Source organism: Colias eurytheme, chromosome 6, assembly GCF_061535395.1.
Source record: "Colias eurytheme isolate Ceu_HAF_F1 chromosome 6, ilColEury1 Martin Lab GWU primary, whole genome shotgun sequence".
Lineage (NCBI taxonomy): Eukaryota > Metazoa > Arthropoda > Insecta > Lepidoptera > Pieridae > Colias > Colias eurytheme.
Genome location: NC_142985.1, coordinates 8,437,396 through 8,463,111, shown reverse-complemented (window position 1 = coordinate 8,463,111; position 25,716 = coordinate 8,437,396). Strand labels below are relative to the sequence as shown.

Genomic DNA, 25,716 nt, shown 5'->3' with positions numbered 1-25,716 from the left:
GTTTTAAACGTTTCTGGACGAGGTCTGGTTGATGAATGAAGGTTTGAGTTTGAAAAATTATTAATTAATATCGATTTGAATACATATATTGTAAAAATTATTATAATTTTGAATATACATATACTTAATGGAAAAAAAAAGAGAAAAAAAAAAGAAAAGGAGAGATGTTGCATATAGATAGAATTATATTACTAGGCCAGGTGACACATTCTACTCTATCGCTGGTATGGAGCGGACGTGTCCCTGAGTTGTGTTTACTAACTGATACTGGTGCTTAGGTATAGACTAGAATAGAAGCATACATATAACATACCCGAATAGAACATAATATTTTATTTAATAAAATTAATTGAAAAAATTAAAAATTTCTAAAATAAAGGAGGGATGTAGTGTATGTGAGTGAAAGAGAGGGAAGTATTATGTCATCTCTTGCGCACGTGCAACGGTGACACCGCTCACACAGCTCAGTTGGCTGCAGGCGGTCGGAGTGAGAGGTCGTGTGCGTCTAAGAGCCGATAATAGGGAAGGACATACACTACATTTTTGGCGACGAGGTAAATCGGGAATAAATGTAAGTAATTTTTTTGATAATAAAAAAAAATTACAAAACAAAAAAAGGGAGGAAATAGGTGTGCTGTGATAACTATTGAACTAATTATATCCACAGTCGAGTTACATCGAAGGGAATATTAAAGTTAATAATAATATACACACATACCTATTTTCATTATGATATTTTGTGCCGCTTACAAAAAAAAAATATCCGCACAAAGTAGATAAATAATATGTGCGTGCCTTTCGAGAGGCCTCCGCGCCGTAGAAAACGAAGGTTTCGTTTACATAAAGATTTAGCAAAACCTCTTAAATAATTGTAGCCAGAAGGATAAAGTAGGTGTTGTAAATTGTTTCTCGTATACATAACTACACTGATACCAATGCATACGCGGGCTGTCTTTATTGCTCGAGCGTATGGTGCCTGTTTGATAAATACACTGTACAGTGTACGGGTATACAGCTAGCGTCGTCCAGTATATGTACTCACGTAGTCATGCATAGGACTGTAACTGCGTTATGCGAGACTAAATGTGATATTTTGTTTAGTCGAGGCTGTAGATTATTATTTTGGGACATTTGTTTACATATAAATTTATTGATACTGATATGTAAAAAACCTGCTTAAAGGATTGGTTAAACATGATTAAATGAGCTAAGAAGGTTCGATTCCCGATCAGCTCAGAATAGATTTGTCTGGTTACAAAAATATAATTATACCAAATACCCACTTATATCTTATTTAATTACTCGATGTGAAGTTGCATGAGTATTATTTAAGATTATTCATTATTGCATAAAGAATTAATTAATGGTTATCATGCAAGGAACGTAAGTTTCCTGGACAGGCTAATATAGTAACATTATGGAAGTTCATGTATGTTGATGTATGTGTTTCGATGGTGATATGGACCACGACAAGGGATTTCTAAAGTTGTTGTTGTTAAGCTATAATGTTACAAGATGAAGCCTGACAAAAAAATTTGATAATAAAAAAAAAAATTACAAAACAAAAAAAAGGGAGGAAATAGGTGTGCTGTGATAACTATTGAACTAATTATATCCACAGTCAAGTTACATCGAAGGGAATATTAAAGTTAATAATAATAGACACACATACTTATTTTAATTATGATATTTTGTGCCGCTTACATAAAAAAAAAATACCCGCACAAAGCAATAACATGTGCGTGCCTCCGCGCCGTAGAAAACGAAGGTTTCGTTTACATAAAGATTTAGCAAAACCTCTTAAATAATTGTAGCCAGACTATGATATATAAAAAGCTAGATACGTTACCCGCTCTCTATTTTGGCAAGAAAAAACTCAGCTAAGTGCCCGAGTTTCACTTAGTCACGCACCATTCAGCGTCGTGGCTGGACGTTCTTTTATATTTTAATCGGCAGTTGTTATTACGAAGTACATGAGTGAGACATGTATTATGTCTCGTGCGTGAGAGTAAAAGAGAGAACAACTGTATTGGTGATAATGCGTTAGTAAGTAGGTATGTATTAATAACGCTGTTTTTGTAGCCAGAAGGATAAAGTAGGTGTTGTAAAATGTTTCTCGTATACATAACTTCACTGATACCAAATACCAATGCATACGCGGGCTGTCTTTATTGCTCGAGCGTATGGTGCCTGTATGATAAATACACTGTACAGTGTACGGGTATACAGCTAGCGTCGTCCAGTATGTACTCACGTAGTCATTCATAGGACTGTAACTGCGTTAAGCGAGATTAATTTATGTGATATTTTGTTTAGTCGAGGCTGTAGATTATTATTTTGGGACATTTGATTACATATAAATTTATTAATACTGATATGTAAAAACCTGCTTAGAGGATTGGTTAAACATGATTAAATGAGCTAAGAAGGTTCGATTCCCGATCAGCTCAGAATAGATTTGTCTGGTTACAAAAAATATAATTATACCAAATACCCACTTATATCTTATTTTAATTACTCGATGTGAAGTTGCATGAGTATTATTTAAGATTATTCATTATTGCATAAAGAAGTAATTAATGGTTATCATCATGGTTATATCAGGAACGTAAGTTTCCTGGACAGGCTAATATAGTAACATTATGGAAGTTCTGATGTATGTGTTTCGATGGTGATGTGGACCACGACAAGGGATTTCTAAAGTTGTTGTTGTTAAGCTATAATTTTACAAGATGAAGCCTGACAAAAAAAGGGTAACGTCCGTGTACGTACTTTGAAATGTGTTACCAGATGATGCCTGGTAGTACAGGAAAAAAACGGGTGATGCCCGTGTGTACTTTGTACTGTGTTACCAGATAACGCCTGGTGGTCAAGAAAAATCGGGTGACGCCCGTGTGTATTTTGTAATGTTATACAAGATGATGATGCCTGGTAGTGGAAAAAACAAAAATCGGGTGACGCCCGTATGTACTTTGTAATTTTATACCAGAGATGCCTGGTAGTCGTAATATAATTACAATACAGGTGATGCCTGTAGTGATGTGATACGGGTGATGCTCGTATAAAATGTTTATATTTTGGGTGATGCCGATATTGCGAATTCATGCACTTACATACGCGATTTTAAAAAAGATGTGATAGTTAGTCATCATTTCATAGTGTTTCTTCTAATATGGATTGTATCTTCGAAAATACTTACGGTTAGTATTGTTATCCAAATTAAAAATGGAATAACACAATTTTAAGAGTATAAATAATAAATGCTAAAATATTTACAGTAGGTAGTTTTTATTATTCATAATATCTAAAGGTGACTTAATATTTTCGTAAATTCATAGCAGATTTTGTTAAACAACGAAAGAATAATCATAATGATAACAAATGCCTAAAATATCTGCGGTAGGTATTGCACATATTTTAACCGACAACTATAAAGTTAGTCAGGTTAAGTGATTGTATAATAATCATAAACAGAGTAAGGTAATAAAACAATGAATATTCGAAAACAAAAATAAATGGAATGAGAGACATACAGAGTAGTCTCAATATTCATTATTTCAAACTAGCCACCTGGCAGACGTTGTTATGCTCTTTCGCCATTTATCGGTTCGTTAAACGAATTGGAATATGAATATTATCCGGATTGGTTAAGCCGATACGCGCCGCGCGCCGAGGTTTGAGTTTTACACTTGGCAACATATTTGGCTATTCATTTTTATTGTATATACATACTATGTGGCGTTGTAGGTGAGGTGGAAACAAAAAAAAAAATAATAAGAACTGCTCACCATACAGTCGACAATTAATTTAGTTAATTAATAAAATAAAATACAAATATCAGTAACAATAAGAGCCGTGGTGTGCCTAGGTCCAAACCCTCCGGTAGGGCTCTTACTGATATAGGTGGACGTAAGATGGAGTGCGCGTCTCGTTGCGAAGGCTAGGCGGTAGGGTGTCGTTAGGGTTGGTCGCTGAATCCCTTCAACAGGAATTAAGGAGCCGAAGCAAGCAAGACGTAGAAGGATTTCCTCAGCGGCAATCGTAGCAATGTCGTACTACTACTGAAGATGGGTCTTAAGCGGTATGTAGCAGCGTATGAGGTTCCTTATCGGAACGTGGCAAGGACGCGACAATTCCCTGCGCGGGAACGTTGCGGGTATGTAGAAGCTTTCTAAACGGAACGTAGCAGTAGTATAACACTACTCCCTCAGCGGAAATGTAGCACCCCGGTTTGGGGTTAGGTATAACACACTGTTAATCATTACATGTTGGAACGTTGAAAACGACTTTTACGTAATTTATACAATAATATACCGTGAAAGACAATAGTTGGACAATAGACAGTTGGCATAAAATATGAATCGTTAATTGTTAATAACTAGCAAACCTGGCGAAGTCCGTTTCGCACCAGAGACACCTTTTCCTTGTTATAAACCTCACGGAGCCCGAGACCTTTCCAACGAGTGCAAAGCCGTGGAAATCGGTTCGTGCGTTCTGGAGTTGTAGCGTCAGGAAGGAAAACCCGACTTATTTTTATATAGTAGATTACTTTGATACTTAGATAGTGTATAGTGACAAACAACCTGTCAAATATACACTTAAAATTTTTAGATAGATAATAAAGGTCAATTTCAAGACGAACATTTAATGTAAAATAAAAAATGGATCATAACCACATCATACCGCAAATATTGGTACCTATATGCAAGGTATATGTAAGAACCATGGTAAAATCATACACCATGTGTATCTAGTTATTACTATATTAATAACGACTGTTTTTAATTTAAAAACACCAATTTTATAATAGACGAGAAAATCAGCAACACAAACATCAACGTGAATAGTATTATAAAAGTCAATACACTAATAATTTTATTTACAAGTTTAAAAGTTATTAAGAATTTAATAAGATTTACAACGTAGTAATTCATATAAAATCCAAGTTTTAATGGTGGTTTGTAAGACTGGTCTGATTTCATATTCATAAAGTAGGTACTTACGACGTAATACATCTTTTAAGAGCTCATCTTTTGAACATTCAATATCGCACCTAATGCATTAACACCGCTGCGAAAAAATAATGGATATCGTACTAGAATGAATAAAAGATTATCAATTAAGAAATACGTTAAAGATTTCTTATCAAAGCAAAAAAAAAAAAATGTATTATCGCGAAAAGGTCACCATTCGTGCCTTAGTCAGAATATAAATTCCAAGTATTAATCTCTACAATATTGAGGTGGTATAGTGGTATTGATTTCGAAATGCAAAATTGAATATTGTAAATTCAAGTTAATTAATTTTTATTGATTGTTACAGTTAAATTTGTATTACTGATTGTTACAGTTAACATTGTACAGTTAAAAAAAAATAATATGTATCCAACTAAGTACTTATTTTCAGACCATTAATGTGTGATTAATGTCTAGCCACTATTATTGTCATTAAGTTATCTTTATCTTTTTCAAGTGGCTATTAAGTTGTCAGTAATACAAATACAAATGTTATCATAAGTAACAAATAAAAAAAAGTCATCAACAAAATGATACATTTTGATTCGTTTTAGGTTCGTTACATTTATTGAATTTTAAATACCTATGTGTTATTAATGTAATAACCATACAATGAACAACACCGCGTGTGTGTTGAGGTTACAATAAGAAGTATAAAAAAAGAAATACATTATTAATCACGCTTTACTAAATATTCATTATTGTATTGTCAATAAATTGTTGTAATATTGTCACTGAAGTTAAATCTGTACGGTTTGGGTAGGTCCTAAGCGAATCGAAAAGAATCGGTTGCATACAGTCATACGAACATACAGGTGAAGCTAAAAGCGGTTCAATAGAAGTCAATGGCACAGTATAGGTAGTATGATATTGTACTGTTGCAGAGCAAGCTCCACTAAGACTATAATTCTGTCAGAGTGGTTTATACCCGAAAGTTGGTATTTAAATAATTGATAATTATGAACCTTAACGTTGTAATACTATGTATCTGTATGAATTAAATATTTTTAATGCGCTATAAAAAAGGCTGCCACTTTCTAGCCTCTAAACTATCGCCCAAAAATATATCATAAATCGCTTTATTACGATATGAAAGAGAGACGGACAAACGAAGAAATAAACAAATCTTCCTTGTGCCTAAGGATCATATGATAAGTTGTTGTTGCTTAAATAAGAATAAATAATGAACCAATTATGTTTGGTTAAAATTTTGCCGTATAATATTTATTATATTATTTAGGGTACAGATATATACATATCATATTACATTCCGATTTTATTAGGTAGGTATATAATTAAAATAAAAATAGGTAATAGATACATTGTAGATACAGGTAGTTAATGCCATTCAGAACCATTAATCGGCTTTATACCTAGTATAGTTATAAATGGCCTTCATTATTTATATCCATTTATATGAAACGCTCCAATATTATTACGTATCACTTATCTTAGCAGATATTATCTTGTTTCTACTATGTGCAGCAGAACTAATAACAAACTTGATACATTAGCACGCATTTAAAAACACGGACATTAAAAATGTTATTCCTCTATTTAGTGCTATTTATTCTTATTTTATATTTTGTTGATTATAAACTAAATCATGATGGGATTGCTCAAATTATTAAAATAATACCCGGTCCCAAGGATACTTTCTTTCTGGGTAACGCATCTGCTCTAGATATATCGCCAGGTAATTAATATTTTTAGTTACTAAAATTAATTATTTAAGTTCGAGTAACTAATTAACTAGTAATTACCTAAACGAAAAATATTTTAGTGAAGTTATTCAAATTGGGAAGGACGTGGGCAGCGCAGTTTAACGGAATTTACAGATTTTACGCTTTTAAACTTGCCGCAGTCTCAATTTATAATCCTGAGGATGTTGAGGTGAGTATTCACTAAAATATTTAAACGTTAAAAATAATTGTTTATCTTCTATAAAATATAATTGACACTTTACAGATTATAACATGTAGTATAAAGCACCATGAAAAGAGTGTTATTTATAAATTTTTAAAGCCCTGGCTTAAGGACGCTGTCACAAATCTGCGTTACTCAAATTTAGGTATCTAACGACGTAACTTTGTTCGCGGCAATATCACGCTCACGTAAACATAGCGCATTCCATTTTATAGACCATCTTCATACTTGATATTATTTTTAATTTTGATATTATGTATTTTTATTGAAATTGATTCCAGAAGATTACTAGGAACTTTAAAAATTCATTTTGTTACTTTTATTAGTAGGTACGATCCTAATAAGTATGTTAGTATATTCAAACAACTTAAAAAAGTGTGACTATTTTACATCATTATTTCATTGAATAATAATCTATGAATTGTATACAATATCAAAGCTTTTTAAGAAATGTAGAATTATTATCATACATATGATGTTACCGGCACTGTATTAAATCCGGTTTTGTATACAATTCTTAGTAAATGTATGTTATTCCGAAAAATAGTCGGAATGAAATAAATTATAGGTATTCGTCATATAACACATTACCTAGGATACTCTTAAATCTGAACTTTTCCTACGTAGCAAACACATTTGCAAGTGTGGGTAGTTTTTGGGGTAGCCAATATGAGGTCAAAACTAAAATCCAAGATGGCGCCGACGAAAATTTTACATCTTTTCGTCATGGGTGTCATTTTCAAGGTTTTGGAGTAGCTCTTAACAAATATGAGGTCAAAACTAAAATCCAAGATGGCGCCGACGAAAATTTGACTTTTTTCGTGATGGGTGTCATTTTCATGGTTTTTGGGGTAGCTATTAACGAATATGAGGTTAAAACCAAAATCCAAGATGGCGCCGACGAAAATTTGACTTTTTTCGTGATGGGTGTCATTTTCATGGTTTTTGGGGTAGCTATTAACGAATATGAGGTTAAAACCAAAATCCAAGATGGCGCCGACGAAAATTTGACATCTATTCGTCATAGGTGTAATTTTCTTAATAATTAAGAAGTAAACTAAAATAAAATAACAGATTTTCGTCGGCGCCATCTTGGATTTTATTTTTGACCTCATATTGGTTAATAGCTACCCCAAAAACCATGAAAATGACACCCATGACGAAAAGATGTAAAATTTTCGTCGGCGCCATCTTGGATTTTATTTTTGACCTCATATTGGTTAATAGCTACCCCAAAAACCATGAAAATAACACCCATGACGAAAAGATGTCAAATTTTCACCGGCGCCATCTTGGATTTTAGTTCTGACCTCATATTGCGTAATATCCACCCCAAAAATCATGAAAATGACACCCATCACGGAAAGATGTAAAATTTTCGTCGGCGCCATCTTGGATTTTATTTTTGACCTCATATTGGTTAATAGCTACCCCAAAAACCATGAAAATGACACCCATGACGAAAAGATGTAAAATTTTCGTTGGCGCCATCTTGGATTTTAGTTTTGACCTCATATTAGTTAATAGCTACCCCAAAAACCATGAAAATGACACCCATGACGAAAAGATGTCAAATTTTCACCGGCGCCATCTTGGATTTCAGTTCTGACCTCATATTGCGTAATATCCACCCCAAAAACCATGAAAATGACACCCATCACGGAAAGATGTAAAATTTTCGTCGGCGCCATCTTGGATTTTATTTTTGACCTCATATTGGTTAATAGCTACCCCAAAAACCATGAAAATGACACCCATGACGAAAAGATGTAAAATTTTCGTCGGCGCCATCTTGGATTTTAGTTTTGACCTCATATTAGTTAATAGCTACCCCAAAAACCATGAAAATGACACCCATGATGAAAAGATGTAAAATTTTCGTCGGCGCCATCTTGGATTTTATTTTTGACCTCATATTGGTTAATAGCTACCCCAAAAACCATGAAAATGACACCCATGACGAAAAGATGGCAAATTTTCGTCGGCGCCATTTTGGATTTAAGTTTTGTCAAATTGCTTTACCCCACCAATCCGTTCAACAACCCATAAAAAAAGAGGATCTCAGTCAACATAATTTTTAAAACATAATTTTAAATTACAAATAACTGGAATATGAAACTTATACAGTTTACTCTTATAAAGTATCAAATATTTCAAATCACGAAAACGACAGTATACGCACAATAATCTTTTTCTAATTCGTTTTTATTTTTGGGACGAGGAGCGATACACCCGTCCTTCCAAGAGCGCTTCTGAGCGCGGTCTGACGACCCGCGAGAGCAAAATGTATGAAGAAATCGACAAGTATTTTTAATTTAGCTTATAATTGAAATAAAATTTTGATTTAGATACAAAAAAATTATCACAATCTATAAAGGACTATATATCCCTCAATAATTTATAGGTAAGAAGATAGATTAGGCTTTTAATTTTCTTAAAAGTGTACCGGTTTAGACCCCATTTTTTTGCATTTTATGCGATCATTGTGCTGGGAAAATCGTATTTCAGTGACAATTTTGTATGACGTCGTACAATTTTTATAAGATGATCGTAGAACTGAATATATTATCTTTAAATTAAGATATTACTTTGTTCTCACGTGTAAGTGCTTTGAGTTAAAATTGTACCGTAAAATAGCGGTTTTTGTTAAAAAACTGTTATAGCACCCTTAAAGATGGTTTACTGGTAAGTAAAGGTTAGTACATATTGAAAAAGCCTTATTACCATGATTTTCTTTAATCATATAATTAATATTGAATGTGAATGAACTTTTTAGGGGCGAAATGGCAGGAACGTAGGAAAATTTTAACCACAGCGTTTCATTTTAACGTGCTACGTAAATACTTTCCTATTCTTGAACATAACAGTCGGAAACTCATCGCAACTTTGGAAAAAACTGAAGGAAAGTCTATAGACGCAGTTCCTCTGATTTCAGAATATACCCTAGAATCGATTTGCGGTAAGTAATTTCTCTGTACTTTTCTGTATTTATAATTTATATCCCTAACATTGAACTTTAATGTTCATCCTTGGTGTTTCACAGAAACCGCTATGGGAGTTCAGCTTGATAAAGACGAACCCGAGGTTGGCAGTAAATACAAAAATGCAGTTTATGATACTATAAAATTGTTAGTAAAACGTTTTGTATCACTTTATCTTTACTCCGATATTATTTTTAATTTAACTCCAGATGGATTGAAACAAAAGCGTTATATATCGACAATACACAACTTCACTAAAAACGTCATTAATATCCGAAAGGAAAACATAAAGAATAAAGAAATCGAAGAAGATAGTGATAATGAAGACACCGTAGATGTATTTTCCTACAAGAAAAAGAAAAAGGCAGCAATGTTAGATTTGTTAATTTCAGCAGAAAACGAGGGATTGATTGACGATAGTGGTATACAAGAGGAAGTCGATACATTCATGTTTGAAGTATGATATTTATAATACCTAGTATTAACTAATTGTTTTTTTTTTATATGATAATGTTTTTGCTTTTTACATATAGCCAAGTCGTACCTAAGTTAATAAATACCTACGCGGCTACCAATAATATTTATAATATTGATCGATGATGAAAATATTTGAACAACATGGAAAACTTCCCGGATTTGCAATAATTTGATGCGATATCTCATATCTAAATTATTATCTACATTTATCACCGATTCAGTATCGACTAATTAGTAATTTTCCTTATCAAAATTTAAGGGCCATGATACAACTGCCGCTGGTTTGACTTTCTGTTTATTGGCACTGGCTCATAATCCTGAAATACAAGTAAGTACCTGAAATATGCATAAAACCGATCATGATAGGTACTGTTTAAAAAACTGCCAAAATATTATTAAGTAGGTAAAAATAATAATTGTGTCACAACTAAAAAACATTGTCTTAAAATTACTGGAGTAAAAACGATAACCTCTTTAAGATGAAGTCAAAACAACTTATCATTAAGCTATTTTAAACGATACTCCACGGCCCACGCATAATTTACACATCCTTTATAATAATTATCTCACTAATAACATGTATAACACTTTAAGGATAGAGTCGTAGCAGAATTAAAAGGCATATTTAATGACAGTAGTCGAGCTGCGACCCCAGACGACATGGCTATGATGACCTATCTTGAAATGTGCATAAAGGAAGCATTACGATTGTTTCCGCCTGTCCCCTTCATCAGTCGCAAATTGACTGAAACAGTGAAATTAAGTAAGTAAAAATGCAATGTGGTAGTCAGGAACGAAATTTGTAAGTACAATTTTCAAATTAACGTCCGCGCGTCTTGGTAGATATTTTTTCGATTTTTCTATTGTCTGAAGCAAAATAATGAAACTTGTACTTATCTTATAATAAATACATATCTACTATGTGGGAATAATCTAACATTAATTACTAGTTTTTTAATTTTTATATAATATATTTTCGTTAAAACTTTTATGGTAATATTATGTCGGTACCTACCTATTGTTAGTTCTTTTAGAATTGCAGCTAAGAATATTAATCACTAATCACACTAATATTCCAGTTATTTAAATCATTGTTTTTATCAAATGCATTATCATTAAATTTACACAATTTTGAGAAAATTTTTGGAAGGTTTAACTATGTAAGTACCTACTACAGTTTAACTTAGGTACTATATCAGATAAAACTTATGAACAAGATAAATAAATAAACAATTAATTATACAATAAGTATCTCAATAATACCTATACACTCGTAAGAATAAAAGGTAAGATATAAAGCACTTGATAAAATATTTTTTCTCGCAAGTGCAATTATAATTGAATTTACAATGCTTAGATTGGATTAGCTAAATTAAACATCTAACTAGGTATTATAACCATCAATTGTTGTGTACGTTTATTTTTTATATATATAGTTAACTAGGTATAAGCTATAATGTGGGAAAATATTTATAGGTACAGGGGAGATTTATACTTTAGGCTCGGCGCAAAAGGGCCACCGACCACAGCGGACAGCCACCGGGTGCTAGCGACAGCCACTTCAAATTTTTTCATACATACACTTCTGTAGCGAGTGGTCATCACCGGCAGGCCACATGTGTTTGGTGGCCTGTTTGCGCCGAGCCTTAGTAGGAAGTTAAATAATTATTGGCATATGTAATTTTGGTGCTCCTATTAATATTTTCAGGCAATTACACCGTCCCAAAAGGAACAATGTGCCACATACATATTTACGATCTTCATCGCCATGAAAGCCTATACAAAGATGCTTTGAAATTCGATCCTGATAGATTTTTACCTGAAAATTGCGTCAGTCGACACAACTACGCATATATCCCGTTTAGTGCTGGTCCGAGAAATTGTATAGGTAAGTATGAAGGACATAATATAACACTAGATTTCCGCCCGCGGCTTCGCTCGCGTTTTCAAAGGAAAACCCGCATAGTTCCCGTTCCCGTGGGATTTCCGGGATAAAACCTATCCTATGTGTTAATCCAAGTTACCCTCTATATGTGTGCTAAATTTCATTGTAATCGGTTCAGTAGTTTGTACGTGAAAGAGTAACAAACATCCATACATCCATACAAACTTTCGCCTTTATAATAGTACTAGCGGTCCGCCCCGGCTTCGCCCGTGGTACATATTTACGTTTTCTCTACATAAAAACCATCCTCGTACTTCAAGGAATATAATAGAAAAGAATTATCGAAATCGGTTCAGCCGTTCACACGTGATGCCATGACAACGCGAAACGGGTGCACACCCGCCGCCTTTTTATAGCTCCCGCCGCGAAGCGCGTCGAACGCGGCAACTGATACACAAAAATAATCCTTATGGCTGCATGATTCTGTATTCACGCGCGATGACTTATAGCGTATTTCATGTATAACTTTGGTGTTTCTACACCGATTTACATGATTCTTTTACTATAACCTGCCCAGGAGTATGAAGAATAATTGTGCCAAATTTGGTTAAAATCCGTCGTGTAGTTTTTGTTTCTATAACGAATATACAGACAGACAGACAGACAGACAGACAGACAGACAGACAGACAAAAATTTTACTGATTGCATTTTTGGCATCAGTAGCGATTCCTTATCACCCCTTCATAGTTTTTTTTTAAATATATTTCATGTACAGAATTGGCCTTTCTACAGATTTATTATAAGTATAGATTAAGAAAGATTAAGATTAAGATGTACAAATAATATGTACTCGTGTCACAATAAAAGTCCTCCTGACTGAATTTCTAATTAAATATAAATTTAATTAATAAAAATAAATATCAATAAGTAATAACTATCTGACCCGACAAACATCTTGTCTTCGCGCGAACTGCCAAACGCAGAAGTTTAAAATACCTAGCCGTTAAGTTTTCTTATTTATATATTTTTATTTTTTTGCGCAAATTTATTTTCTTCCAAAAGGAAGATTCTCCTGATAACGAGCAGAAAAAAAGAGTTATCAAAATCGGTCTAGCCGCTCACATGTGATGTGGTGACTAGCAATCTGTGTACTAAACACAATGTTTTAAATATTACAACATTTATAATTTGTAACAACCTGTGTCTAGCATAATATCTAATAACCTAGCTTACTTTAAATTAATTACGTATAAGTAACATAAATATCAGAATTTGCTGCGATACCTATAAGTAACTAGGTAATCAATAATAATTACCATACAATGAAGGAATTGTTTTAAAATCCTTTGATAGCATTTGCAGTTAAATTGATTTTTAACTTTATTTTTCAATTTACATCTTGTGTATGTTGTGTTATTTATCTAATCTTTAAAGTTTATACCTAATAAACGGAGGCAAATTTTCAAAGTGTATTTTATTCGTAAGGAAAGTTTTATACGAAAATACGTACGTGATAACATTTTATAGTGGATGATATTAGTACAAAATAAGGATGAGGAAAACGAAAAGATAAAAGTAAACAAGGAACTTAGGAAAGAAGCTTATATAGCCCACTAAAACATTCTGGCTATTGTGTGACAGTCGATGCTACTTTATTCTATCGAAATTGAACTAAGTAACACCTAACTAGTTTCAAACATTAAAAATCAGTATTGATACAATTTACAAAATGAAGTAGAAGTACCTAACTAATATGAAAATACATAATTAAAATCATATACGTAAATATTAAATATCCTTATTCCATGCGTAATATTCTATATACAATTTATTCTTTACATATGATGAAAATGTAATTGATCTCTGTGCATGGAGGAAATATGAGAGCAAATAATATTAGGGGCCTTTGTCATTGAAATATAAACCATAAAAATGAATCATTGTCAATTTGTATCGTTCTTTTTGCACGATTTAAAGAAGCTTTTACTTTTTTCTTATAAAATATGCTTATAAAAGTGCGTACTTTTCTGAAGTAACTGCTGGCCTTGTTTGGGTCACAGGATCATCATGTCACTAACATGTGACATGTCCAGGATAATTCTACTTAATAAAAAAAACGTTTTGAAGATATTAAAAAACAACCTTTACAATTTCCAGGTCAAAAGTTTGCAATGATGGAAATGAAATCGGCATTATCTGCTATACTAAGGAACTTCAGAGTTGAACCAGTGACTACTATTGAGGATCTAGAGTTTTCCGCTGATTTAGTGTTAAGAAATTCCAAACCTATATACATGAAGTTTATCAAAATCAAATCGTAATTTCAAAATATACGATAACGTATCGTATATTTTGAAATTTCAAAATATACAATATAAATTGGAAGACAAGAATTACAAGTATATAAAAAATTAAAGTATACATACTACATTGTTTTTATTTTCAACAATCGACGTCCTAATAAAAGCTCATTGACTTACGTAACTGACACATAGTCGTAGACCGTAGTCAAATGCACTCTTCAACCTATAAATGAAAATATTGTAAAGGAACATATCAAATATGTATGAATCTATTAATAGAACCGAACAACAAATGCTTCGATCTTGGCACTCCATGGAGTCCTATATTTAAAGGCGTCTGTCTGAAACTATTGCTCAGTAAAACGGCGTAGTGTGTAGAGCTGAATTCAGTACTCTTGCGCACGTGCTAAATCTTTCAAAGTAAACAGTTATACGCATGCGTTATATTTCCAAGTGTAGTTTTGAAGATTTCGTTATGGCTTCCGATGGTGATTTCGAGGTATTGTTTTTTGACATATTTTTATGTAATTTTCAATTTAATAAATAAATTTAATCTATATAATAATATGCGGAAAAAATATCAACAGTACTGTTTAATGCATTATTGAATAGGTCATATTTAAATGTAGGATATCTTTTATTTGTTTATATTAAATTTAAATGATAAATCTTTCGCCATTTTTCTTGCGAATTTTTTATGATAATTTTACAACGCATCTGAGCTTTTTATTTATTTTTATTACACAGCAGATAGAGAAATGATTTAAGCTGAACATATTAACTTGCAATTTACTGAATTTATAAATTTGGAACAGGAAATAATTATTATTAAATATTAATTTATAAGTATTATATGATTTGAGGAAACCATAATATGGTTATGACCTTGATGGTATCTCTTAAACACAGCAAAATAATTAAAGTTACAAGTAAAAATAATTTTAAATTATTGTTTAATATCATTAAATAATTCGTTTTTAATAGAAAAGTTTCAAGGTTAAATCAATGATTTTTCAAAAGACACAAAATACACAAGCATGCAGATAGAGCACTCATAGTGGTAGGTAAGTAGAGCCTGAAAAAATGAACGGTTAGAATATAATAATTGATATTTGTAGAATCGTTGAATCGAAACATACTTAAAACAGCAGTTTATTTATTACTAGCTGTGTCCCGTGGTTTTACCCGCATTGTTCCGCTACTATTAGTCTTAGCGTGATGATATATGGCCTCGTCGATAAATGGGCTAACACCGAAAGAATTTTTCAAATCAGACCAGTAGTTCCTGAGATTAGCTCGTTCAAACAAACAATCTAACTTTTCAGCTTTATAATATTAGTATAGACTATAGATTTTACATGCCAACGTGACGAGCACCGATAGCGAAACAGCTTCTACGTTTCAAACGAATTTATGCATAGGTGATAGGTACCTCTTCAATGATCTAAGTATAAAAATATCTAGTTAAATTCCTGGTGTAAATATTGGCATTACCCGATGGTTTTGGGCCTTAAAAATTTAATGAAAATATCACTGATTTTTACTTCAGTTAAAAGCCATAAATGTATCTCTACATGACGAAATACATGAGAAACTTCATTCAAGTTCCTGAATGTACTGTTTAGGAGTGAAATTCAGGATTTTAATAGTAGAGAGCTTGTGATAAAGCATGTCTAGTATCTACATAGAGATGCTCTACATACGACGAGGATGATGCACGATTACTTAGTTGGCAATAGTTGGTCGAGTTGGTAACCAACGAACCAAACTTATGAAGGTTTGGCCAGTTTCTTCAACTTCACAAGTTTGGCAAGCATTTGAAAACTTTTGTTATTTCTTAAATCAGACGCGATAAGCCGGGGAAACAAGAAACCTAACCTGGGATCACATAGTTTTAACAAATTCATTCCCACGAATAAGGGTGAAAAGATATTATTGTCGATTAGGTAAAAATCTACGTGACATGCCAGTTGTAGCTTATTATTCGTCGTAGATACATAATGATATCGATTTAAAGTTAAATAACTTTTTTATACCAATTAATATTGTTATCACTGAATATTTTATAACCAAAACAATAATTACTAGACGATAATATTTAAGATCAAACAACCATAAGTATCATGTTATTTATACGAATAAAGCGAAGGTGTTGCGTGTATTGAAAATTATACGTCTTGAATAACTAAAGAAACAAATGCATACTCTAAATTGCTACTTTCAATATTTGAATTTCACGTAAAACCGCGTCACCGTGTAAATAAAGGTCATATTAGATAAGCTAGTACCGCACGTCGCCGGGGAAGCGCCTTTAGTTGACGCCTGCGCGTTGTATACGACCTAACCGCGCGACTGCTCGACATTTTTCGACACCGCCATTCGCCATGAACACTCGTCAGCTCCGTAGAATCGCTTCAGCCACAAAACCATTACTGAAACAGCAGTCTTCATGTATCTGCTACCGTAGCTATAGCCAAGTGAGACCCGTATACGTTATAGAAAGACCTGTGAGTGTCCTACATGTTTCGTAAATGTTTTCATACCAAATTATGTCAAACCTTCGTCGTAAAACCCGGCATTCAAAAATGAAACTTTTCCGTTTCAGAAATGGAGAAATTCAGCACCGAGTTTCTACGCTGCACAATCCATTGATACAAGGTTAGTACATATGAACTACTCATATCAATAACTGAAACGTTAGTTTAGAAACACTCGAAGCCATTTTATTGAAAATAAATTGTCATTAATGATCCATCATCAACTTCTATTGACTCATATTATAAGTGAACGCAATATTATGTCAGCGGCGCCGGTCGTCTGTACCTACCCTATCATGTTCAGTGTTCACCCCTGACATTTAAAATGCACTCCCTAACAAATTTCTATTTATTGAACCTCTAGATAGATAATCAATATCTATTATTAAAAATTACCTAAATTGTGAAAAGCTTTAACGATTTCTAGACATAGAAATCCAAAAATTCGGGAATCCAATTGAATCGATAACTTTTTTTTAATATAGCTTTTTTTAATATAGGGCATTGTATAAAGCTTAAAAGATCCGAATTTCAAATGATAAAAATACAAATATGTGTCCCAGTTTCACTTTCTAACGTAAATAAAATATACAAATTGGTTCTTAATATTTCGCATTCACGTATTCTGCAATCATGTCTGTGCACCATTAACAAAGTATAATCATATATGTATAATTGTTTATTTATAATTACTTATTTTATTTTTAATTTATACTATAAAACTATTTGTTAACCGAACATACTTTACTTTTTACTTGATAGAGCAAAACTCTACTGTCTCTACCATCACTTATTTAATGTATTTTACATATTATATACTACACGCAATTTATAACATTAGATCAATGGTAAGGCTAATTTTATATTTTATAATTCCATGGTGCAGATACTTCTCATTCGTGCACAACTTAGACCCAGCGTGAGTAAGAGTGACGCATGCTAGAATTTAATAATTTTTTTCTAAGCTTGTATGGGCATTTTCAGCGCCAGCTTTGCTTTAATAACTATTTACGTCTTCTTACATCAGCAATACGTAGTAGCAATCCTTTGGAGTCATATTTACTTTTTAATTTATTTATTTGAACATTAGGTACTGCCATTTCCTAGTAAAGTGTAATGTCAACTTGTGGTGTAATAATTATATATGTTATTTATTTGTAGTTGTTATTACAATATAATAGACGAGAAAATATTATTATTATTCTGGACTTAGCGCTATTTCACAATAAATAAATACACGTACAACTTACACATGCTTTGGTTTTGTTACATTGACATAGGATTTATTATATTTGGTACGCGTCACAAAATGCAATAAAGCAACGCTTTTTTATTTGAAATACATACTAACAGAAAATAAATTCATACACAATTATTACATTGTATTATGAAACAAACCTACGTTTTAAATATACCGGGTGTAATCGTAAATTTATTGTGCATAGGCGATTATTTCGTAACTAAATATTGCAGCGAGAAAGAAAAAGAGAAATGTCCAAAAATGTTACAATACACTCCCATACATTTTGAATTCAAAGCAGATTTGCAGAGTGACGTCCTCAATGTGCAATACAATGAGGAGCTCTATTTATAGCTTCTAAATGAACTATCCTTAAAATTTGCGAAGTAATTAAAGCAAAATACTAAAGAAAAAAAAACTAAAATCACATTCATCTTATACATACTAAATGTACGGGAGTGTTTTAAGTTAAACTTTTAAATATTTCTCATTATATTTTTTATATCAGTTTAAAGTTTTTTGATAACTGCAATAGTTACGGAATAATCACCTGTTAATAGTCACCTTTTATGTGCATACTTAACGATTACACCCTGTATATTATTTTATCTCATTTTATAGTTTGAGGTGCTAGAGTATAATTTTTCAAGAGTGTGTAAGACCAAATTGTTATTGTTTATTTTTATAGAATGCTACAGTTTATATTTTTTTTATTTAGCACTGAAAAAAATTAGGTTAATTAAAGAATTATTTTTACAAAAAGTGGAACGTCACATTACTCATTATTTTCGAAAATATTTTGATCACGAGCCAAATGAACCAGTCAGGTGATGTTGACATCTTGCTACGTTTCAGACACACCCGCCTACGTCACTTGTGCAAACCTTGTATGAAAATGATTTATGATAATACATCTAATTTCATCGTGACGATAAATATTTCACCATAGATTGATACAGTCATAGCAGATATTTATATAAAGTACATATACCTACTTATTTTTAGCACGTAGCTCGTAACATTTCTATGTAGATATATGTATTTTCATCTTTAAACAACTATATTATCTTTTAAAGTATGATAGATAAATTTTTGAAGTTATTCCTATTATCAATTACAGAGTGAGGGAGGGATCACATAAAAATGCCGACGATGTTTTGTTTGACATGTTCAAAAATGAAGATTCGGGGCTCCTTCCTGTTGGAAAGTTTTTGGCCGTATGTTTCATATTCTTCTATTTTTTCTTTGAATATTACTCTTGTATTGTATGTAAGAAAGTCTAATTCAAATTTAATCTCCAAATTTAATAGGCCCTAAGAACAACCGGAATCAGAAAGAATGACCCTCGTGTGAAGGAAGTCATGCACAATTTGTACAAGGTTCACAAAGAGTCAAACTTTGAAGGAGGCTCTCCTGAAACTCTAAAACTGGACAGAAAAACTTTTAAAGAAGTAATTTCTCCGAATATAGTTCTAATTACAAGAGCATTTAGAAGCCAGTTCGTAATTCCCGACTTCCAAGACTTTATCAAAGACATTGAAGAAATGTATTGGACGGCGAAAAGCATAACAGATGGAAAAGTAGCAAGTTATATTCCGCAGTTAGCTAGAATGAATCCGGATAATTGGGGCGTCAGTGTTTGCACGATCGACGGTCAGCGATTTTCGATAGGTAAGATTGTTATGGTTAGGGAGCCAGGTGCAAATTTGGTTAACTATTTCCTCTCAAGAGATAATTCGTCAGACGCATGAGAGTATAGTATTATAAGGCCTCGTGAACGTCAGCTGGCGCTCGGTTGGGGGGGTGAGCGGTTGTAGCCTCCCACGCACATAGGAAAAAAAAATACATTCATTCATTCATTTCCTCTCAGCTAAAAATTTGTCAAATTGTAGCTAACCCAATATCTCAACGAAAAAAAATAGTCAGCTGGTTACAACATGGTGTATTATACGTCAGCTGGTGTCTCGAACATGAAAGTTAAATTTAAAGAAAAATTTATTTTCCGTTATTTCCTCTCAAACAAAAATTTACCTGATGATAGCTTATATGTAACTGTGGATAAATATATATGTCAGCTGGCTGTATCTTGGTGGAAAAACCGTCAGCTGATACGGGAGGCTACAACCGCTCTTCCCCCCAACCGAGCTCCAGCTGACGTTCACGAGGCTTCATAATACTATACTTTGATGCATTTTACTAATTACCGCTTGAGAGGAACTTGGTCATAAAATCTGCTGCTGGCTCCCGGACCATTAGGAGTAGCTAAGTTTTCAAACAAAAAAGTATCTGAATAACCCTTTTGTTTTCCACAGGTGACGTAAATGTGCCGTTTACTCTTCAGTCTTGTAGCAAGCCGTTAACGTATGCAATGGCACTCGAGACTCTAGGATCTGACGTTGTACATCAGTATATTGGCACGGAGCCCAGTGGCAGAAACTTCAATGAACTCGTTTTGGATTATAACAGTTAGTAATATATTCTTTTATTAATCATGTGAACAATTTTATACACATGATTATAAAAAGAATAGCAAATTTTATAAGCATAACCTAAATCAGCACTCAACTAATCCCAACTGGATTTAAAATAATCTCTTGTATTTTTAGTGAAGCCGCACAACCCAATGATCAACGCTGGAGCGATTTTAGTATGTTCGTTGCTGAAAACTTTGGACAAGCCGGAAATGACCTTGGCGGAGAAATTTGACTATGTTATGTCATTCTTCAGTCGCCTCGCTGGGAACGAGGTGTTGGGTTTCAATAATGCAGTATTTTTGTCTGAACGCGAGGCTGCCGATCGTAACTATGCATTGGGATTTTACATGAGGGAACATAAGTGTTACCCGGAGAAAACTAATCTTCGTGAATGTATGGATTTCTATTTTCAGGTACGCATTTCTGTCCTTATAGACTGTATTCTATATTTTGTTAAGGCAATTACGCAACATTTTCGTCGGTAAATTTTAATTTTCTAATGACGCAATTGAATACCTAACTTGATCTAAATAAGGTTTTTTTTCCAGTGCTGTTCAATGGAGGCTAATTGCGACATAATGTCCATTATGGCTGCAACATTAGCGAACGGTGGAATATGTCCGATAACTGATGAGAAAGTTTTGCGACCTGATTCCGTTCGGAATGTGCTGTCCTTAATGCACAGCTGTGGAATGTACGACTATTCCGGGCAATTTGCGTTCAAAGTCGGCTTGCCTGCCAAATCTGGGGTTTCAGGAGCGATGCTTATTGTTGTGCCCAATGTGATGGGTATTTGCACGTGGTCTCCACCTCTAGATCCGCTAGGCAATAGCTGTAGGGGTTTGCAATTTTGTGAGGTATGCATGACTTTCATTTTTGTATCATTTATATGAAAAGTCTCTTCAAAGATGATTAACATATTCATGTATTTATTTCAGGAGCTAATTAAGCGATTCAATTTCCATAAATACGACAATATTCGTTATGCAAGTCACAAGAAGGACCCCCGCCGCTACAAATTTGAATCTACTGGACTGAGCATTGTCAATCTCCTATTCTCTTCAGCTAGTGGCGATTTAAGTGCACTGAGGAGGTAAATATTGCAATAAATATATTAAATTTATTATCAATGAAATACCAATTCTTTATGTAATTATTTATGTATTTGTCAGCAATCCTTCTGATGAATCTAATCTACCGGCGCCAGTGCCCAACCCACCAGAAAAAGAATAAATTATTACAATAACAAGTAAAGTTCCAAATGCTTGGAGCATTAGTCGCCACCTTGATTATTCGTATCTTTCTTTTAAACTCACTGTCACATACTTTTGCAGCAATTGTAAATAATTATTTGCTATTAAATACTTCTATGTTTATCTCATTCTCGATTATATATTCGTTTCAATTCAAAATTAATCATTTTACATTATAGTTACCTACTCTTCTATCGTTTTTATTCACTGGACATCGATGTTTAGCGCAATTATTTCGCTACTGCTTTTTAAAAAGCTTTTCTTTATTAGCAGTAGGATCTTTTACTACGCCATCCATTAAGTGTCAATCTGTCTACAGGCACCACCTTTCTGGAATGGACATGACACTATCGGATTACGATGGCAGAACGGCGTTACATCTCGCGGCAGCGGAAGGACATCTTAGTTGTGTCGAGTTTCTACTCGCCCAGTGCAATGTACCACATGATCCCCAGGACCGCTGGGGAAGTCGTCCACTAAATGAAGCCGAAACATTCGGACACGCTGCAGTTGTACAATATCTCAAGGAATGGGAACGCACACATCCACTGGGTGTAGAAACTCCACCTTCGGCCTCAACGGTTGACGATATATTGGACGTGCAGCCGCAAGCTGATGACGCAGTGAAGGATCCAAGCATTCAGGATATTGTTACCAGGAATGGTGATAAAGTAAATTAAACATTTCTTAAAGTTCGACAAGTTTGTGTAGTAGACTCTGCGTAAAATATGTTTCAGAACTATGTACAATTTTTTTATCTACTACATTTCAACAAAGTATGTAGGTTAAAATTTGCACCTACGTAATTTTCCTACTTGCAGTGGTTTATAGAGCTTAAATAATTAAATATACTCTAGTTTGGAAGTATGGAATCTTCATAAAATCAGCTCTATTAACAATTAGTAATTTACAACAAATGGTAGTAGATAGATTTTATAAAATTTAATCATTGATGAAAGTATTTTCTGGTTTGTGTATGTAGACATTGTAGGTAGATATTCAAATATTGAAAGACAATCTGTAGCTTTTAGATTTGTAGGTGTTATAAAATAAACTACTCTTCATTGTGTATGAGTGAAATGATTATTTAACATAATAAACAAGTGAATAATCAAAATATAATATTGTGCTTTACTGCAATTACTTAATTTTAAGGCTGTGATCAATTTTATTTAAGTGTTATTTTATTGTTAATATTGTTTAGCTATTTAAAGACAAAGTTTTATGTAAGCTCAATATATAATTTTCTATAACTTATTTTATTATTCAATTACTAGCTTTCTACCCGCGGCATCGCCCGCGCAGTCAAAGAAAAACCCGCATAGTTCCCGTTCCCGTGGGATTTCCGGGATAAAACCTATCCTATGTCCTTTCTTGGGTATCAAAATATATGTATACCAAATTTCATGCAAATTGGTTCAGTAGTTAAGGCGTGATTGAGTAACAGACAGACAGACAGACAGAGTTACTTTCGCATTTATAATATTAGTATGGATTAAAATGTACATTCAATTATTCACTATTTATAAAGATAACTACATATATGTTGTAAGTGTTATACGTTATCTAGGCAAAAATTGTCCAAAAATTTAAGTCAAATGAAACAATTAATTGTGATGATAGTTTGCCGAAGGAATTAACATTGTATTTTGCATTTAACAACTATTTTTTATCAGATATATGTTTATTGCATAATATGCTTGTGAAATTTTGGTGTTTTAATAAATTTTTGCTCCTATTGTACTGTTATAACAATATAAAATGCTACACAGATTCTATCTCGAATATGACAATAATATTTTAAGAAGAATTGTTAGAATCCATAATATGTATGTTGTCCATGTATGTATGTCAATTAAAACTGTTAAAATAAATCGATTGAATTTTATTTGGGGGTTATGTAAAACTATTCCTATTCCCTGACAATCATCACATAGAATAAATAGTTAAGTATAAGTAATAAAATATAAGTGCATCACTCGAGAATTGCTGAACTGATTACTTTAATAATATTTCTCCTTTTTTTAAAACATTCCTTAAAGTATGATATACTTATGGAGATAACATAAATATGTACCATGGGCAAAACCGGGGTGTTAGTAGTGTAATAATAATGATAGTGACTATTTTTCATTATGGCTTCAATCTCAATTACATTTAATTTTCTGCAATCCAGAATCACAATAAGATATGACAAACTCTAAGCATATTCTATTCAAACTAAAATTTGTTTCAATATAATAACTCTAAATATGAATGAAGAAGAAAACCAATTTCATAGTTTCTACATTTATTGCTATTACTATAAACTATAAAACATTGTACTACTTATCTTTGTCACTGCTTGAACGAATTGGCGATGAAACAATACCAAGTAATTTACAGTCTGCTTCTAATAGTGTGAGATCAGTGCTTGAGCCAAGGAACCTAGATGAGAGTTCTAGGTCTTTGATTTGGATCCTCACTCGTGCTCCTCTGACATACTCCTCTCCTCTAGTGGCTGGTCTGGTACAAACACAGTGGAACTTCCATCCAAAGTCAATGTATAAATCGTCCTCCACTACGTGAAATATTTTACCAATCACTATTTTTCCAACTGGATCTCCAAGCTAAAACAAAGTACAACATAAAATTACACTTGGTTTCCTTGTGTTAGGATTAGAATAACATGTCAAATATAGTTTAGTCGACAATTTCTATGTAAGTTTTACAAAAGAAATAATAAATACTCTTATTCAATTCGTAATTGGAAAATAAAGCGGCACACTGAACTTACGTCGACTAGCTTTGAATTTCGAAGAAGAGACGCGAAGGTAGGTGTTGGGGTGTTATCCTCTTCCAGTATATGGCTCTGTTTCTCAAAAGCTTTGGCAAATCCTCCGACCTTTCCTGGTGTGGCATTTTGTTCAACATTGTCAACATTTAAGACCCTGGATGTAGTACAGAGATTATGAGAGAACAACCGTTTTGTTTGCTTCAGTTGTCTACTCAACATTACCCAACTTGTCATTGTGAAATAAATTATATATCTCCTTTCAAGTTCTTTTTTTATGTACGTATAATAAATATTTTATTAAAGTTAAAACAGCACTTCTTAACCTTAGTGCGTATCGTATCTGTCAATATTGTCAATTTGGCATTGGCAGTTGGCATACAGATCACAGACTACAGATTTGTGATATAGATAATAGAAATAGATAGATTTTCTGTGGTCGGTTCTATCAAGGTTCTATCCAGTATTAGAGCGTTTTCACATTATCCGATCCGATATCGGATATCGGAAGCCGATAGCCGATATCCGATATCGGAGGGAAGTAAAATGTATGAAATATGTGCCTGTCTTTCACATTGTCCGGTCCGATATCGGATATCGGAGCCGACACCGATATTCCCAGTGGCTATCGGACGATAATGTTCAGTGTTGCCAACTCAATTTTCGAAAAGGCAGTATACCAACAGCAAAAAAGCACTAGTTTGTGTATTTTCAGTCTTATAGGGCGCTCAATTTTTGAAAAAATTCTTTGCTTTTAACCTAAAACCCTGTCTATTATAAGAAACCTTTTTTTATTAAGAAAACACACATTTAAGTATTTATAGGCATTTAAAATACGATTTATACGGCAG

General features: G+C 33.1%; 3 protein-coding genes across 6 annotated transcripts; 2 read left to right on the top strand and 1 right to left on the bottom strand.

Moving 5' to 3' along the window:
• The first annotated feature begins 6,500 nt into the window (after positions 1-6,500).
• On the top strand, positions 6,501-14,617 carry LOC149907842 (cytochrome P450 4C1-like). Its single transcript, XM_090102962.1, has 10 exons — positions 6,501-6,711; positions 6,799-6,908; positions 6,984-7,071; positions 9,616-9,636; positions 9,718-9,900; positions 9,985-10,379; positions 10,659-10,727; positions 10,994-11,162; positions 12,108-12,287; positions 14,443-14,617. The coding sequence occupies exons 1-10, from the start codon at positions 6,558-6,560 to the stop codon at positions 14,604-14,606; spliced, it is 1,533 nt and encodes a 510-aa protein (XP_089959088.1). The 5' UTR covers positions 6,501-6,557; the 3' UTR covers positions 14,607-14,617.
• Positions 14,618-14,953: 336 nt separating this feature from the next.
• GLS (glutaminase) lies at positions 14,954-22,778 on the top strand. 4 transcript variants are annotated; one of them, XM_090102957.1, is made up of 10 exons: positions 14,954-15,087; positions 17,194-17,246; positions 18,012-18,044; positions 19,486-19,582; positions 19,676-20,036; positions 20,678-20,830; positions 20,972-21,252; positions 21,388-21,696; positions 21,778-21,932; positions 22,412-22,778. In XM_090102957.1, the coding sequence occupies exons 1-10, from the start codon at positions 15,025-15,027 to the stop codon at positions 22,770-22,772; spliced, it is 1,866 nt and encodes a 621-aa protein (XP_089959083.1). In that variant the 5' UTR covers positions 14,954-15,024; the 3' UTR covers positions 22,773-22,778. The 4 variants fall into 4 exon arrangements, with proteins under 4 accessions (XP_089959083.1, XP_089959084.1, XP_089959082.1 ...); XM_090102955.1 differs by lacking the exon at positions 14,954-15,087 and adding an exon at positions 16,761-17,095; XM_090102958.1 differs by lacking the exon at positions 18,012-18,044.
• Positions 22,779-24,365: 1,587 nt separating this feature from the next.
• mRpS28 (mitochondrial ribosomal protein S28) lies at positions 24,366-25,169 on the bottom strand. The gene is made up of 2 exons (XM_090102954.1): positions 24,869-25,169; positions 24,366-24,701 (listed from the first exon to the last, which is right to left on the bottom strand). The coding sequence occupies exons 1-2, from the start codon at positions 25,100-25,102 to the stop codon at positions 24,417-24,419; spliced, it is 519 nt and encodes a 172-aa protein (XP_089959080.1). The 5' UTR covers positions 25,103-25,169; the 3' UTR covers positions 24,366-24,416.
• Between the last annotated feature and the right edge of the window lie 547 nt (positions 25,170-25,716).